At 36.1% G+C, this 18,374-nt stretch overlaps 1 protein-coding gene across 1 annotated transcript in view; it reads right to left on the bottom strand.

Annotated features, from left to right (window-relative positions):
* Positions 1-8,332: 8,332 nt before the first annotated feature.
* The window catches only part of LOC140164826 (serine/threonine-protein kinase SMG1-like), a 114,543-nt gene continuing 104,501 nt past the window's right edge, over positions 8,333-18,374 (bottom strand). Inside the window, 3 exon segments of the mRNA XM_072188202.1 lie at positions 8,333-15,475; positions 16,241-16,401; positions 17,189-17,338. Coding sequence (XP_072044303.1) covers positions 15,398-15,475; positions 16,241-16,401; positions 17,189-17,338 — 389 coding nt within the window. The 3' untranslated portion in view covers positions 8,333-15,397.

The raw sequence follows: 18,374 nt of genomic DNA, 5'->3' as shown, positions 1-18,374 counted from the left end.
AAGTATATAATAGCTAATAGACTTTTTCAGCAGCAGATCAGAAATTTAGTTCAAAAAGATGTTGCATGCAGTAAACACCACAACCAATCATTTGTTGAGAGTGAAGTGGCATGGTATGATTGTTCACACCAATCATTCATATTACATAGTATGTACAATAAGGTACACCACCCAGCCCTGATCAAAGGATGTCTGAAAGAAGTGACATACCATTTTGTACAAGTGAAGAGTAAGAGTTAAGATGCAAAATATGATATGTGCCATTTTGGGGCATAAGGCCACCAACATCATTCTGCACTGCTAGTTTTAAATTGACTCCCTACTTTAAAAAATTCAATGTACATTCTTAAAATTGATCAAAAACGGATATTTCCTTATTATGTTCTTTATATTTAACAAGTTATATTAATCTCAAATCAAGAAAAATGGATATCACTTTTTGCATCAGAACTCATTTTTCAAAACATGTACAACAACGCGGCTGTCGTTAATTCACTCTCTGTCCAAATTTATGACATATGTTGCATACATTTTGAATTGTGCAATTCCTGATGAACTATTTGACTATGTGTACAGGTGAACTGAAGAATATGGCTATTTTTTGTAAATTTGTTTATAAAGCCAGCTTTTAAATTCAAACTACAACAATGTAGTTAAATTGTTTAAATACCAAATACTTCTTACACATATCTTTCCATTTTTTTAGTTTCTGAAATATTTTAGGTATTTATATGTAAATATAGGCTACTACTTGGTCATGTTATGTATGTACTGCAGTGTTATTTTTTTACTTCAAGATATAAGAACTACATTACAAGGCTTTTTTTTATAAATTTGTTGTATCATAGACATACCAAAGATAGATAAAAATGTTGTTGGGCAGCACAAGAAACCAATGAGGAGTGGTTCCATGCCATACACTTATTTTTTAAACCAGATTTAGTCAGAAAACCATGGTATATGTAGTCAATTTAAATGTTATACCTGCATGTTGAAGTTCATTTTGAACGACAATGTTCAAACTGGTATGTCTTAAAGCTGCCACATGCGTTTGTTTTACAGTAAGCAACTTGTCTCCGAGAAATTTGCCAGTTTTATTTTTCTTCCAATAATTACAATAACCTTTTTTTTTTTTTAAAAAAGGTATATTTTAAAAAGAATTTGTTGTAAAAATTGTGTGCTTCTTAAAAGACAATAATTATTAGAATGCGAATTGGCTTATCTTAGCTGAAGTTTTGAATTGGGGGAAAAAGTAAAGGAAAAATTGCATTCCTCATGATGGATTTTAAAAATCATCGCAAGTTTTTGTTTGCTTTTTGAATATAGGAGAAATGGGGTGATCTTTCTCCCTCCCCTAGTCTAAAATAGCATCCATAAATATTATGCAAGAGTTGGCAACCAGAACTTTCTAAAATGAACTGTGCTGTGCTGTCCTGGCTGAATGTTGCTATGAAAATTTTGGTTTATATGGATGATGTGATGCAATAAAGTTGATACTATAAAATAATGACATAACTTGTGGTGCAAGTTCTTTGTGTCAAGTACATTGTATAATCACTGTGCATATATACAAAATGTATGTGTGCATGTTCATAATCTTCAGAGGTGAATGAGCTCCTTTTTTGACCAACTATACAAATTAGCCTTATTCACTCCTGGGGATTGGCAGACGTGACAGACATACTAAACGGTTGAGCAGTTGACATTGTGCAGTATGCCCATATTTTACTGATCAGCAATCAGTATATATAGTAGTTGAGATTTATATGTGTTGGTAGTAGACATCAAAGAAAAGTTTAAAACTAGTCAACAACACTCACGTTTTTGTCAGAATAATTTCAGAGTAACCATACTCCGTCATCAGCGGTGTGATACTGGTGAATGACTGATGTATCACCAGTATCACACCGCTGATGACAGAGTATCGTTACTCTGAAATTATTCGGACAAAAACGTGAGTGTTATTGACTAGTTTTAAACTTTTCTTAGAAGTATAGTAGTTGTATGAACAATTTCCGTCCCATTTTAATTTTGTTACTCTTTCCCAAAATGCTGTCTATTTTAAGCCGAAATAACAAAGAAATCCCACCTGCTATTTTGGCCGTTTACCACTTCATTCATCTTAATACTAATTACGGCGTGTCCGTCCTCTGTCCGCGCGCTATCGCGTTCGCGTCCCGCGAGTTTCGCGTTCACGCGGTGCACTATCGCGTGCTCGCGCTGCACTATCGCGTGCTTTCGCGGTGCGCTATCGCGGAGTATCAGCGGGAGTGTGCGCGGAGTACAGTCCGCGCGATCGGAAAAGCATTACAGTGTGACTAACAGGTGCATCTCATCGGACCAATAATTATAGGCCTTATTTTCAACACATATTTCAATATTAAGCAACACGTGCACACACCAAACACGTGCATGTAGGCCTATTTTTATGAGAACATGACTATTTCGAAAAGGCCTATGAACCGCTTTTGCGTTCACGTTACTCGCGATTGATTTCATTACTTTAGTAACGGCCTATATCCACGTCCAGATACTACTTGCGGTTTCTCTAAATGTGGTAACAGGGCAGGGCTTGGAAGAGGCGAATGATTGGTTTCAAGATTATGGGTAGGCCTACCAAGTAAGCATCACACCTTTAAAACAAACAGAGTTGATTAAGTTGTGTCTTGGGTCTTGATCATTGAGAGACGCATTTCTTAGTAGTTTAAAAAGTCAGGGCAGGTATATGGGTAACGAGTTTGGGTAATTAGAAATAGGCCTATCACGAGAAGCGCCCGACCGAGAACAGCGAAATCTAGTTTATTATATTTTCAATAATAATGCAATACCAATTATACGGACTGATCCCATAAAGACAACCAGGGAAACATACAATTTAACTCCATAACAATTTATTACACAACAGGAAAAATAATAACAAGTGACAGATAATTAATGTGTATGTAAATGTGTGAAAGTAAATGTACCACCTAAATCTGATGACTATGTCATATATTGACCAACAGCCTTCATCAGAATTAAGTCCACTGATGTCCTTGTGGATGCGTTCTCTGAGGACCTGTTGATTTCCAGTCTGATGAGTGCGCTATTACAGCCGAAATTTATTACATATTTGTGCTAAAAGTTGGTATAACCTGTGAACTTGCAAATTCAGACACTTTGTTACATGTTTTACCTGATAATCGAAGTTCGACTATTAAAATTCAATCAATCAATATGTGTGACATCCACAGGATGCTATCAGCATTGTATTGTATTGTATACACAGAATGAGGGTTTCTCTTCCGGGAGTCAAATTGTGCCGAAATTCCCTTCCACAAGTTCCACATTATGCGATATGCGTATTGCATAACAATATATACAGCTTGGAGGATAATCCTTTGTTATGCAATACCCATATTACATTGTGTAGAGGAATTTTGGTTCAAATTGACTTACGGTATAATTAAGAAATCCTAAATCTGTATATTGAGTCGCATACCGAGCGATGAAAAGTTGTGCAAAAAGTGCTGCTTTGTCGCTTAGGCATTAAACCGTCTGGTCACGCTAGCGTAAATCTGGTGCAAATCTAACAAAACCATATAGCATGGCAAGCAATGAAATTTTACTGCACAAGTCCATTGCATTCCAAAATGATACAGAGATACACTATTTCCCTACGACAGGTACGCATGGTGCAGTCTGGATAGTCTGACACATTTTGTGCTCAGATGATCTAATCAATCAGTTATTGTGCCACTACTGCTCTTTTTACATGCCACACATGCAAATATTTTGAGAACTCAAGTTATGTAGCACAGATCTGATACCATATTCTCTTTGCCTTTTCCAAAAGATGGACATCATTTGGCGGCATCAATTACATATTTTTGCTCCATACCACAGGCATGAGAGTGACTTTTTTTAACTGCCTGAAAAAGCATGTTAATTGGCCGTAATAGGCCCAAAACAGGCTAAAAAAATTAATAAATAAAAATGCGTAAATTTGGACAACAAAAACCAAAACCATTCATATTACAGAATATTCTACAAAATATGATGGTATGATTCACATGTCCTTTAATTTATTGACATTTTAGTAGAGAAATGTGGTTGGCAACATTCATTTAGTTGGAAAACAAAACAGAGAATATGGATAGTATGTATGGATCTTTTGGTTGAACACCAGTGCAGCAAACTTACGACGACAAATCACCATAAAGATGGATACATTTACTTTCACATAATATGCATACAATTAGAAACATTATTATGTTTTGATGGATCCAAGTTGTGATAATATTGGATCCAAAACATAATAATGATAAAATTGATGCTTTACGCTAATATTTATTGGTCTCGCTATGAGTGTTAAAAGATTGGACTCGACTACGTCTCGTCCAATATTTTAAAACTCATAGCTCGACCAATAAATATGGGCTCAACCGATCCAATTTTATATCAAAATTGATGCTGAACAATATTCAATGATAACTTAAAACGGATGACTAAGTCCAAACCACAGATTATTAAAGAAGCAAATCCCTCACCAAAGGGCAAAGTCCAGCATCATCTGTTCGTTGAGAGTCAATCGCTCCGAGAACTGCGAGAGATGAAATTGCTACGCCCCCTCTGAGGCTGTTACAGTGTATTATGATGATATGTTTTGCATTTGCGCTATGGCATGTAATGCTCTTAAATATGCACGAAATCTCACCCCATACAAAACAAAGTACTTTCCCCGATTGTGAACGGTCCGTTACTTTAATAATCCATCACTGAACCACATTTTTGGGAACAGATCAACAGCAACACCACAGTTACATACAACAATGCACAGATGATGAATAGTGGCATTGCTGATGATTTCTCCTAAATTTGACTGAACATTATGCTAAGTAGCATCACATTGACTTCTGATCTGGGAGGTTATAAAGAAAATGAAAAAAGAGGACAAGTCCGAAATAACCCTCTTTTAAAGGAGTTTGGCCAAAACACTGCCTTAATGTTTATTATTTAGTAACCTGGTTTCCTGAATTGGTAACTTGATGTATTCTTTGTTAACTTGGCTAACTGGGTTATGCAAATCCTGGTTTTAGTTTAGTTCCAGGGTGTTCACCTTTCAGTATTATTCTATATGATTTACTACTTTTCGTCGGTCACAACACATAGTGGCGTAGAGCGATTTTCCAAATTTTCCGTTTCACATAGTGGCGTATAGGTTTAGAGCTAGCTATTATCCAATAATAGTTCTTCCTTGTTAACTAGTAAAGATACAGTTTAATAGTTTGAACCTTAAACTTCAATTTCAAATGGAATCGGGCCACTGAGAGATAACAGTGGAGGAGTATTGACTCCTTTACTAGTGGCATATCCTGCAAAAACGTTTAGCTCGGAGACATATTTTTTCCTTCACGACGCCACTATATGTTGCGGCCGACGCGTTTTATAACATGCATGGTTCCCAGATCAAAAATGAAGGCAATGTACTTAATAATGCAATAATAAACTCACAAATGCATACTCAATAGTGATAGTCTTGTTCACATAGCAGATGATGGTACACTGACATAGCAGATGATGGTACACTGATATAAGAGTTTCTACAAGATTGACTATTTCTAATTATCCTCGACCCAATGCTTGAAAATAAGAATCCCCATCGCATGTTTAGTCAACAAATTTTAACTACCAAATAACTTACAGCACATACCATTTTAACTGGAGATGCTGTACCCAATCTTACTGATGTTGATATCAGCAAGTCCAAATACTTGGTTGCAAAGTTATGAATTTTTATGTCCATTTTTTTAATGGTTTTTTAATGTATTTGGTCTTTAATATTTTTACCCTTAACCCTAACAGAACTAGGACTCACTAAAGCTCACTATTAAAACCACTCTGCGTGCATGCATTCCACGGGACTTGATGACGCAATCAGACCAAGTCATATATACCCAGGGAATCGTTGGCCGGGCCAACGTCACCTGTGTAGCTACATGCTGGGGATCTTCTGCGTGGCATGCGAGGGGTCCCAGGTTCGAATCCCGGGGTGCCAAGTGACTTTCTTCTTCATCTTCTCTCCTTTTCGTTCCTTCTTTCCCTTCCGATAGCCAAAAAACCTCGGGTAGGGTTAGGGTTAGTGACCATGCATATTTTCCCTATATGCCTTCTTAACCCTAACAGAACTAGGACTCACTAAAGCTCACTATTAAAACCACTCTGCGTGCATGCATTCCACGGGACTTGATGACGCAATCAGACCAAGTCATATATACCCAGGGAATCGCTGGTCGGGCCAACGTCACCTGTGTAGCTACATGCTGGGGATCTTCTGCGTGGCATGCGAGGGGTCCCAGGTTGAATCCGGGGTGCCAAGTGACTTTCTTCTTCATCTTCTCTCCTTTTCGTTCCTTCTTTCCCTTCCGATAGCCAAAAAACCTCGGGTAGGGTTAGGGTTAATATAGTCAATATCATATTATTGCCTACTGTGAACGCCAAAAACATCTATCATCTGCTATTGTGAACAATGCTAAATTATGTGAAATTGAACAATTAAACTATGTAACCACATTAACTAGCTTGACATGTTAACTGCCATGGGCGTGTCATGTCATAATTACTGTACTGCACAGCCTGATCAGGAAGCTACAGTCAGATTTCTACTACTTGACATCTGGTAGCCAAAGGTTGCCAAAAACTAAGATTTCACAAGTTTTTAAAGAGAAGGAGAAAGAGCAAGTTTACAAGCAAGAGCATGAAAGACTGCCAGTAAGAGTGTGTCAGACAGTTCAAGAGCGAGACAGAGAAGAGAGAGGAAGAGTGAGCGAGAGAGACTGAACGAGATCTGATTATGTTCGCCTGCGACCATGAAAGTATGCACAGCCAGCAGTGACAAATGAGTTATGACCCCGATCTGTGAGAACCGGAAGTGACCCCTAATTACCTTTGACCCCGCAAAAATATTACATAGTGCTTAGGATGTCATAAGGAATATTCCTGGTGAATTTCAGCTTAATCGAACTTATACATGAATTTTGATTTTTTTTAAAATTTATGATTGACCTTTTGACCCCCCTTAATGACCTTTGACCTCAATGAAAAAAACAACTTATGTACACTGACAAAATGCATTGTTCCAATTTTAATTTAAAAATTCTACTTTGTTTAGTTGTCGAGATAAAAATTCTCAAACTTATTTAGCTAAAAACAGGAAGTGACCCCTTAATGACCTTTGACCCCCAAAATAAAAATACCACGTATACATCAGGTAACACTGATTCATGTATGATGATTATATTACTCTGGTCTGTTTACATTTTGAGATAGAAAAATTTTAAACTTTATTGATAATTTTGGTTTTGAAGTAACTCCTTAATGACCTTTGACCCCAAAACTGTAGGCATCCTAAAGACCCTAGCTAGTAGCGATGCATGTGTGCTAATGGTGACTCTCTGCTATGTAATTTGTAAAGACAGTGATTTTTTGAATATTTTTTACAAATTTTTCAGACTTCTACCGGAAATGACACCTTAATGACCTTTGACCCAAATTCTGTGAGTAACTTTTAGACACTGGACATAGATGATGCATGTGTCTAAGTGACGTCACGATGCTATGTAATATGTGGGAGGAGTAGCATTTTTAGTGAAAATCCAAGTTTGGGCCATTGACCGGAAGTGGGTGACATTTGACCGGAAGTTGATCATGTGACATCTGTGGCACCACCAAACGGTTCTACTGACCAAATATGGTCAACATGCCTGAAAGCATGTGGCTACGATGGCTGATTATGATGTTGACAGAAGAAAGAACGCAGAAAAAACAATGCACAGCGCCGATAGCGGCTGTGCAAAAAGAGTAACATGGAGAATATTAGAGACTAATGGCAACCCAAAATCACAGACTTGTCAGTGATTTCCTTTCGTCACTACCATTCGATGGACACATACAGATATTTACAATAATTATATTGAAATATTTGAATGCGAAGTCATAATCCTTACAATATAGGTACAATATCCTTAAATATGGCTACTGTTACATGGTATGTCTTATCGTATAGTACACATGTCCACCATGTGTGTGTGTATGGTCTAATCATCTTTCACAGCCTTCAAATCCACCGTTGTAGAACATTTATGGCAGAAACATGTCAAGCTTATTCAAAGTGCATACAACTTTACTTATAATTATTTTATATTATACTTTTTCTATCAAACTACTTCTATTTATATAATCTTTCCTTGAATCTTCTCATCACACCATTTTCAAAGGGCAAATGAAACAAAACAACAACAAAATGCTTCCAAACAATGCAGATAACACGATTCTTAAATCCACATAATTATACTTTGTGCATACAAAGAAAAAAATAAGACCATCTTATCCAGATTTATTCTAGAAACACCACATTGCCTAGAAACATCACCAGTACATCTATCGCAAGACAAAGCGACTACACCCACAGAGTACCGACTCAAACTTAGCCTGTGTAAATCGGCCATTTTGGTTTTTAACTCGTGGATGGCAAATAGTGTACCTCTGGTGTTTTTCAGGGGGAGCCTGAAATCAAATGATAATTGGTGTCTTCAAGCTTGAGGTTGGCACATTCAGCACTTCACACAAATTTTAGCACAACAACACGTTACAAGCAGAATGCAAACAACAACGCACATTGAATCAAAGTTTGCCGGGTACATAGTGAAAATTATGAGGTACACTAATTGCCCTCCAAACGTAATAGAGTCAGTACTCTTTGGTTCTGCCTCAATGGTCTAATGATGATGAAGGAACCAGATGACAAGGTTCTGATATGTTTATGGAACACCAACTACCTGATTTTCAAATCAAAAATAGGTAAAAATCCTGACAGGTCATACTCGTTATATCAGGCATGGGAATACGCATTCATGAAAAAGTCTGGAAAAGCTGGAAAACACCTGAAAATGGGCTGAAAATAAATAAAATGTGGAAATTTTGACATAAAAAAAGACTGGTTCCAGAGTTTTGACTGGAAATTCTCATGCCTGTTATATGCGAAGTAGGAGACAACATTTTTGTAGCTATTACTATACGTGTAATTAGTAAACGGGTGAACAAGCAAATGTGTGCAATAGTGAAAAAGGTCCAAAGATGTAATTTGACATCATTTGGGAGAGGATGTTGCAATGGCTTACAGGAAATTGGTGCAGCTTGTTGGAGTGCAAGAGTCTTCATGATTGTGAGAGGCATCATAACACACCTACTAATTCAAGGTGAATGATTTGAGTTTTTGGTGGGATATACTTCATATGGATGATTATGCATCTGTTCATGCACGGTTTGTATACAAGATGTAAATTGATAATATATGTGACCGTCCACGGCGAATGAGCCGTAAATTCCTCCCCGGTCAATTTTGTTTTATTTCGTGTTTAAAAGATAAACATCATAAACTTAAAAATGGTATATCATTTGACTTCAAAGCGATATCCAGAAGCGGGGTTATGGTTTGTTAAACTTTGCTCCTTCAACAAAATTATAGATTTTTACGTTTTTACATGTGTCTCTTTTTCCTCATTGCTGGCAATATATATCAAACAGTCATAATTGGCGGTCATTTCAAATTATCCCCAAGTCAACGAGGTTTAAGAAAGTTCTCTCATTGTTAATTGTTGGTTATGCATACCTGTACAAAATACAATGCCTGGTAACCCACCACTTGAACAGGATTTAGCAAAAGCAAACAAAGACCAGAGCTATTAAAAGTTCTATAGCCGGCCATCTAAGGTAGAAGCTTATTATCCACTTCAACAACAGGATTATTGATTAGTTTTTTACCATCAAAATAAGACGGATGTCGGGCCAGCTTAAGTTATCGGATGAATAAGACCTTCGTACACATTTTACACCGTAACACAGAATACAATTTAGGGAATTTACCGCTCGTTTGTGCTGCCGGGTCACATATGCACATTACCAAGTTTTACTTCCCTTATTAAAACTTTTGTGATTTTGAGTTTTCTTACTTAGAAAAGAAGCTTTTTGTGCATTTTATTTTCACGGTGCCTAAAAAATGTGTTTGATTGGCGTAACATAAAAAAAAATTGGGTAGGTAGGTAGGGATTTTTTTAGTATATTCAAAGACATTCTCTATAATAAAATAAATTTCCTTTTTTTATATTCATTTATTTTTTTGCAAAAAGAAAAAAGTCTAGGGTCAAGGCTAATTTAGGATAGGTTAGGTTACGCCAATCAAACAATATTTTTTTAGGCCTCAGTGCAAAAAGTAATGTTCTGCAAAAATCATCAATATTACAGTAGACATTAAATTAGCATGACACAACCTCTGCACACACCTACAATGCTTCCTGTGTGCATTATTAATGAGCAGATGCATATAGCAAAAAATATTGTCAACACAAAATGCTTCTGAAGAACAACCCTACCCCTAAATCCTGGAACGCTATCTCTATACCCTAGTGCTCCAGTAGCGCTATGTGTTGACAAAATCTCAATTTTGCGGTTTATAAGTAAGAGATAAATGGGCTGTTCCAGTTGAAATCCATACACCCCTATGAAAGACAAAACCTTAAATCTCCCACACAGGGGGTGTAGATTTCAAACTGAGTCATCCATTCAGGTAAGCCCATTTGAAATACACACTCCTTGTGTGCAAGATTAAGGCCATGTCTTCCATAGGGGGTGTATGGAGTTCAAGTGGAATAACTCAATGATTCACCCCTAGCAAAAGGCATGATGAGAAGATTGGGTGGAAAGTAATACATAATAATACCCAACTACACTACTTTCTAGCTACTACAATAACATCTGTGAAACACCAAAAGTGATTTTTTAAATGATGAAATGTGCATACACGATATATTTAGAACACATTAACGCGATAATCACAACTATCAGAACTATATTTTGTTGGACACCGTTTACTTCATGCAAGTGATGTGTATAATATTCTGTCCAGCTTAAATCCTACAGGTGTGTGAGTCTGTGGTGATAGTGGGTATGGGGGTATAGGGGTGTGCATATCATGGGTGAGCGTGTGGTAAATGTGAATGCGATGCCGTCTTTGCATGTTCACCTTACTGAGAACTGCAACAGTGTAGAAAGTTGTAAACATATGGAATTATTCAAATATGGAATAGATCGCTTTGAATTTGAATAGATCACTTTGAATTTTTATCATCCCAATGTTGTTATTGACTGGAATCACTATCTGCTCAGTTAAACAAGAACAGAAAAAAAATGGCCAGGTTTGAACAGCTGTTTGATATCATTTGTTCCATTCTTCATATTCCAAGTCCTTGTAACTGGTACTAGTTCCCCGATCACAGTATACATGTATAGTTTAGTACATGGCTGTACAGTGCACACAGCAAAGGTCACGCAGCTGCGCATGTTCACATACACGCATGTTGTGGCGAAGGCACAGCTAAGATAAACAGTTATGAAAAATGCCTCTACCCAGAGTCTTAGCCAGAAATCAGAAACCACCCGTCCAAGCACTCAAGCAGATACTAAAATTTGACCCTCAAATATAAAACAACTTGTCTATACCCATTGAAGAGTCACTGGGGTCAAATTTGTCCTGATTTGGCCTTTACATTTCACTATGAATTAGTCTCAAGTTCATATAACCTTAAAATCATCTGTTTTAGAGCTATCACATCTGTAAAATACATTAAATCCACCCGTCTAAAATTAGATTAACCCGTCTTAAAGACGGGTGGACGCATGGCTGCCTAAGACCTTGCCTCTACTAATAAGCTGCTGCCAAAAATAAGCACACTTAAGTTGTAACAACCTTCATGCTGTTCAACCTATGTGTTTGGCAATCTTTGAACTAAATCGGTAACAGGAAATCTAATATTTTAGATATGTTCTATACAAATGAATAAAAGGGCGTGGTGGAGGTTTATTATTATTACACTTTGTGCTGGAATATATAAGGGTCATAAGGTCGCTTCATGTAATCAATAATGAAATCAGCTAGACATATCATTGCATGAAATAAACAGTGTATATAGGTTTTTAACACCAACATTATTAGAACATGACATGAAATTTGAGTAATTATCACAATTTTAAACCTTGTCAAAAATATACAAATGTGTATTTTATCCTGAAGAAATAGTAGCTAAAGTGAACGGTTCCTTTGTACTTGATCAATTTAAAAAAAATTGTTTTTAAGATATCATAAAGGTCAAATAAGCTTAATATCTGAGAGGTTTGTGTGTTGTACAAAAGGAGCACTGTCAATTCTTCACAGTGCAAAAAGTTACATGACGTCATACCAGCTTGTGTATGTATTGATAACAGTTTTTGTTTTCTTTTAATGTAAATCAGGTGGGCACTGATGTAGGAATCTCTTACAGTGCCCCAGATTGGTTAATTACATGACCAAATCAACCGAATAACCAATCAAAATAGAGCTTTTATTGGTTAACACCACTACTGTCTAATCTTAGCACTTCTCTGATTGGCTCAATGCATGATATTTTTGACATAGCTCTGTGTGTAACCAATCAAATTAGTTCTATAGAGGCCAATAGCTCGCCCGGTAGTACTTGTGTGGTTTAGTTGCTTTTATAAAAATTTACTTCCCAATCGCAGTTAACGAAATTTCTACAACTTTTAATTAAATATTCGCCACTTTGTCACCAAATGGTCTAAATTTGACAAGTTTTAAAACTGAAGACACAGTTAACTAATCTAAATCCAGTTTGTTCTAACTTAAACAAGATCACAAGATGTAAAATAGTAACCAACAGCTAATAAGTCAATTAAGAAAAAGAAAAACTTGCCAACAATTTTTGTTGACTTCATTTACATTAGAGATACTAATATTCTTTGATCTGTGTAATCAATCAATTTATTAATCAATCAATTAATCAATCAATGTATGTATGCCAAACTGTGGTGCTATGTACATAGATGCCACTAGGTAATCTTCCATAGATGTCTGCAAAAATAACTGAGAATGCCTGAAAACAGTTTTTAAGATATTCTGTATCCAAGCGCAAACTTTTCGAAAGTTTTAACGTGGCTGTTTTTTTGTCATTATTCGCCTTTTAGCACCCAGCTGCATGGTTGCCTGATTCAATGATCTTCTTCTCACAACAAAGATCTTACTTTGTCTTCTGCCATATGAGGATGCAAAAATTACCCTGAATGATAGCTACCAGTAATAACAGCATTTAGAGCTCAATGTTGCATTGTAAACAGAATGAGGTACATATAGCAAATTATTGAGTTTATAGCATTAATAAATTGTAGTCAATCTTTATAACCTTTATGTGCAGTTTTATCCTGACAACACTATCAATGGCACAAATTGTGTGATGGATCTTGCTACTCTGTCTGTATGAGAAATGCTATGGTAGAATTTGTCAGAGCACAAGAAATTGAGTACTGATATTGATGCAGATTGCAGAACCTTTAAGTATTGCTTCACTAGCTTTGCACCTTCAGAAATAGTAAGTTGAATTACCAATCTAAATGTAGCCCTTCACTGCGAGAGGTCTTTCCCATATAATAAATGACAAGCATTCTCCATTTAATCAATTTATCTCAATAGGAACAACTCTTAAATATCAGACACAATCCATACAGTAACTCAAAAGCTACTGGGCTATTCTGGTTCAAATCTATACACCCCTTATGGAAGACATGACCTTAATCTCTCACAAAGGGGTGTAGATTTCAAATTGAGTCACCCATTGAAGTAACCCCATTTGAAATTTACAACCCATGTGTGGAAGATTAAGGTCATGTCTTCCACAGGGGGTATAGATTTCAACTGGAATAGCTCCTTGATGCTGATAGTCTTAGCGAAATAAAAATGCAACACATTGTGCAACATATGGTAGCTGAAATGTCAATGAACAGTTTACCCACAAGGCATGAAGACAAAGTGAAATTGATTTTGAAACAGATTAAATTGAAAATGTTTGGATTTCTCACTTAAAGACCCATTCAGTGATTTCTCATCCGGACGATCGTCAAAATCATCAAAATTCAGATTTTGGTACCTTTGTCATTGTCATGGATGCGCTAACATAGCTCTGCAGTGGTTCAGCCGAAAGCTGTGTATTTAAGACAAAATGAGACATTTTACACGAATCTGAAATTTAGATACTGACAGTGTCTAAATTAGCTACATGCATTTGAATGGGGCTTCAACTTCGTCAGTACTGCTGTTTTCGTCGTTTTTTGCCAAATTTGTCATTTCAAAAATACCAAATGACAATTTGAATGACTTATCCTTCACTTTTAAGCAATTTATATACAATTTTAATTTTTTTACACTTGCGCTGGGATCACTGAATGGGTCTTTAAGTGACACTAGCTGTATCACATTGAATATTGTACTACCTCTTAAATATTGTTGATTGATCAAGTTCCTGTGTTTTGCAATTTAGAACAAACATTTACACAGTTGAAAATTGTACTACCTCTTAAATATTGTTGATTGATCAAGTTCCTGTGTTTTGCAATTTAGAACAAACATTTACACACAGTTGAAAATTGTACTACCTCTTAAATATTGTTGATTGATAAAGTTCCTGTGTTTTGCAATTTAGAACAAACATTTACACAGTTGAAAATTGTACTACCTCTTAAATATTGTTGATTGATCAAGTTCCTGTGTTTTGCAATTTAGAACAAACATTTACACACAGTTGAAAATTGTACTACCTCTTAAATATTGTTGATTGATAAAGTTCCTGTGTTTTGCAATTTAGAACAAACTTTTACGCCATGTTTAACTCTGCGGCCATTTTCATTGACAGCATTCCACTAATATAATAGAATACTTTCAAGGAAAATGTAATATTTTCTTTTCTTCTTTTTTTTTTTCATTAAGTTTTTAAATAGCATAACAGCTCTTACGATGTTAGAAAACGACATCAATCTCACCACCGTATCATTTAACACTTTCTTCTTCACATCATTCACTTAACGAAACATCGCATGTGACAAACTGAACCCTTAAAAGCAAACGCACACAAAATTAACTGATGGTGCTAGTTGGTGTAGGCCCACCCTGGCGCTGATCCAGGGGGTGCTGCCACGCTACAAACTCATGATTCATATCAGAAATGTAGAAAGGGTTGCTGTGAATGCCACATGGTGCATGGAGAAGGGTTACCTCAAACAAGAGTCTTAGTTTCAAATTATATGAGGAGTTCCCCAAGGATCCATCCTTGGCCCTATTCTCTTTTTTTTTTGTTCTCCTATATATCAAAGCATAACTTAAAGAGAATTGTTCCATCCATGCTGTTTCTTGGTAGACTCCAAACCAGAGATCACTAAGCGACCTATTTTAAGGCTTTTTAAGACCTGGATTGGATTGTCGGAGAAGTAAACTCCGCTTGTTTTATGATTTTTTCACCACGATTACGCATCTTTATGTCCTTCACACCCAAGCTGTCCAGCCTTCATAAAGTGTTGCAAGATTTTCCATACCAGTAGCTTCTTTGATGACAAAGTCAATCTTTAAGACAAATAGGAAAACAAAAGTACAAGAGACATGCATTATTTTTCACAGAATAAACCTAACCTTTCAACTGCAACCACTTTTCATGGGGTCCATTTCACTCAACTTTACTGAAGCTTTGTAAGCCTGGAAATCGTTTATAATTTACGATGAGTCGTAAGTTCCATTTCACCAAACTTACTTATGAATGGTACCCTTCGTAAGTAATAGGGATTACTACAGGGACACGTTTGCAAAGTTATGTAAAGTTATGTAACTTTACGAATGGTTATATGAGTTACGACGGATTTGAAGTTATTAACAGTGATTTTTGTAAACCTACGTTAAATCCACACCATTGATTTACACACAATTAAACAATGTAAAATGCAAACAAACATTTTTAATTGATAATGCCTTATTCTTCACCAATCTCCTCACTGACAGAACCTAACAAATATTAATGCAACTGGAACGATCTTTCAACTGGCAAAGATAACCTTTGACCTGTAATTTATTACAGGTCAAAACATATGATGTCATCAATGGTGTGTAAAACTACGAATTGTGTAACCAATTCTTCAGATGCTCCACATATATCCCAGGAATTCCAATATAAGGGACAAGATATTTATAGGTTAATAAATGCATAGCACTTCTTGAAAGTGAAATTGTACAAAATAATACACACATACTTAGATGTTGATGAGTCTAATGCACAAGCTCTGCAGGGAGGAGTGCATTAAATGCATCAGCATCCCACATGACAATAAGATGACTAACCTGTTCAGCTACAGTGAGTCTTTTTGTAGGATCTGGATCTCTGCCGTCCAGTTTACCTTTGACCCGACGCCACACGTTGATGGCATGTGTGTTTCGGACCTGCAGCATCTTGCCAGTACGAGGATCTCTTACTGCCTGTGGTGGTTTGGTGGCAGCAGTAGCTGATGAGCAAGAAAAAAAGGTAAAATTAAAAAAATTAAATAATAATAATGGCAAACAAATTATGGATTTGTTTGTGTCATTATTACTCTTTTCATACTTTTCTAAATACATGTTGTTTATTTTGTAAACTGTACGTAACAAAGGTATGACTGCTGAAATGTAATTTAAGGAAAACTGTGACTTTCTACAAAAAAAATCTACATTAAAATTGATATCATCACAAAAATCCAACCCAATGACTAGAGTTCCTTTAACTAGTAAAAGTAACACTTAATCTAGTTTATACTAAACTGATCTGTGATATATAATTCCATGAATACTAACCTGGTTTAGTTTCAATTGGTGTATGGTAACAAATTCCTTCATCTATTCAAGTGAACCCATGGATCAAACTTTAATCTGGTTTATATGTTACTACACTGGGTTAAATTTCCTAACCTGGTTTAGTTCCAAGTGGTGCCTTCACCTATTTAAGCAAACTTTAATCTGATTTATATGTTATTACCCTAGATTAATCCCATTATATAAACTAACCTGGTTTAGTTCCAGTTGGTACCTTCAAACTTCAATCTGATTTATATGTTATTACCCTAGATTAATTCCATTATATAAACTAACCTGGTTTAGTTCCAGTTGGTACCTTCAAACTTCAATCTGATTTATATGTTATTACCCTAGATTAATCCCATTATATAAACTAACCTGGTTTAGTTCCAGTTGGTACCTTCAAACTTCAATCTGATTTATATGTTATTACCCTAGATTAATTCCATTATATAAACTAACCTGGTTTAGTTCCAGTTGGTGGGGTTGCTGGAGTTCCTTCAACTAGTCTAGCAAATCCTGGTGGAGGACGAGTAGGTGACCCTGTCTTGCTGCCTGCAGTACCATCCTTACCGCTGCTATCTCCTATATCACCACTGCTCTCTTTTCGCTCTATAAAATACCATAAATAAAATTACTTATTTAGAAAGCAATGTTGCTATCATAGATTAATACATAGATTAGAAAATCTTGTGACCGTGCCATCTGAGCGTGTTTGAAATCGGGTGATGTCAGTACACTATAAGAACCATGTGACTTTGCTCAACGGAGCATTTAACTTGTCAACGTACATGCGTTTGTGCTTGCTTCCGTGTACAGTTGTACTCTTTGTGGTCACTAATGAGTTGAACAGATTATATCACTTAATATCACTCTCCATGGCTAAGTTGCTAATTTCTTTCATGAGTATAATGGAAGGCATCATTTGATGGACACAATCTTTGCTACTACATTTGACACAACATTTCAGCCAATTTAAGCAGAAGAGTCAACAAATATTGATAAGACGTATAGCATCAACAGACTAGAGGATAAATTCTGTCTGAAGAACATCCAGGCTGTTACTCCATCTATCACTCGTTTTACTCCCCAATCTGGAGTGTTTGGGGAAATATTTTTTGTTCATAATTTCAGTTTGACACAGCTTTATAGCAGATATATTTTACAAGTTGGAACTGTTTTATAAATTCTCTTCAACTTTCGCAAACTTTGACTGCAGTGTCAGAGGGACCTTTGATGTATAGCTACAAAATAGCGAAGTTATACTGTAGATCAGGATAGTCCAATTAATGATGAGGTCACAAAACATATCTATATATGACTCAAGAGTTTAACTTCAACACTACACTATTTTTCGCTCACCTGGAACGTTTTCACTAGGTTGACTAGTGCCGTCAGCATATGGTGCTGCTGTGATGATATCTTGTCTTCAATCAGAATAGTCCTTTTTGATGATGTCATATGACTGACAGTATGATGTAATAAGGTTTTACCATGTAGTGCTGCTCCCTGTATCCTATAATGTCACACTATCAATCACATGAAATCATCAAAAAGGACTATCCTGATTGTAGACAAGATATATCACCATCTACTGAAGATGCTAGTCGACCTAGTGAAAATGTTTCAGGTGAGCAAAATAGTGTAG

This window comes from Amphiura filiformis, chromosome 11, assembly GCF_039555335.1.
Source record: "Amphiura filiformis chromosome 11, Afil_fr2py, whole genome shotgun sequence".
NCBI classification, from domain to species: domain Eukaryota; kingdom Metazoa; phylum Echinodermata; class Ophiuroidea; order Amphilepidida; family Amphiuridae; genus Amphiura; species Amphiura filiformis.
Note: the sequence above shows the minus strand (reverse complement) of the source record. Positions and strands in the feature narration are given on the sequence as shown.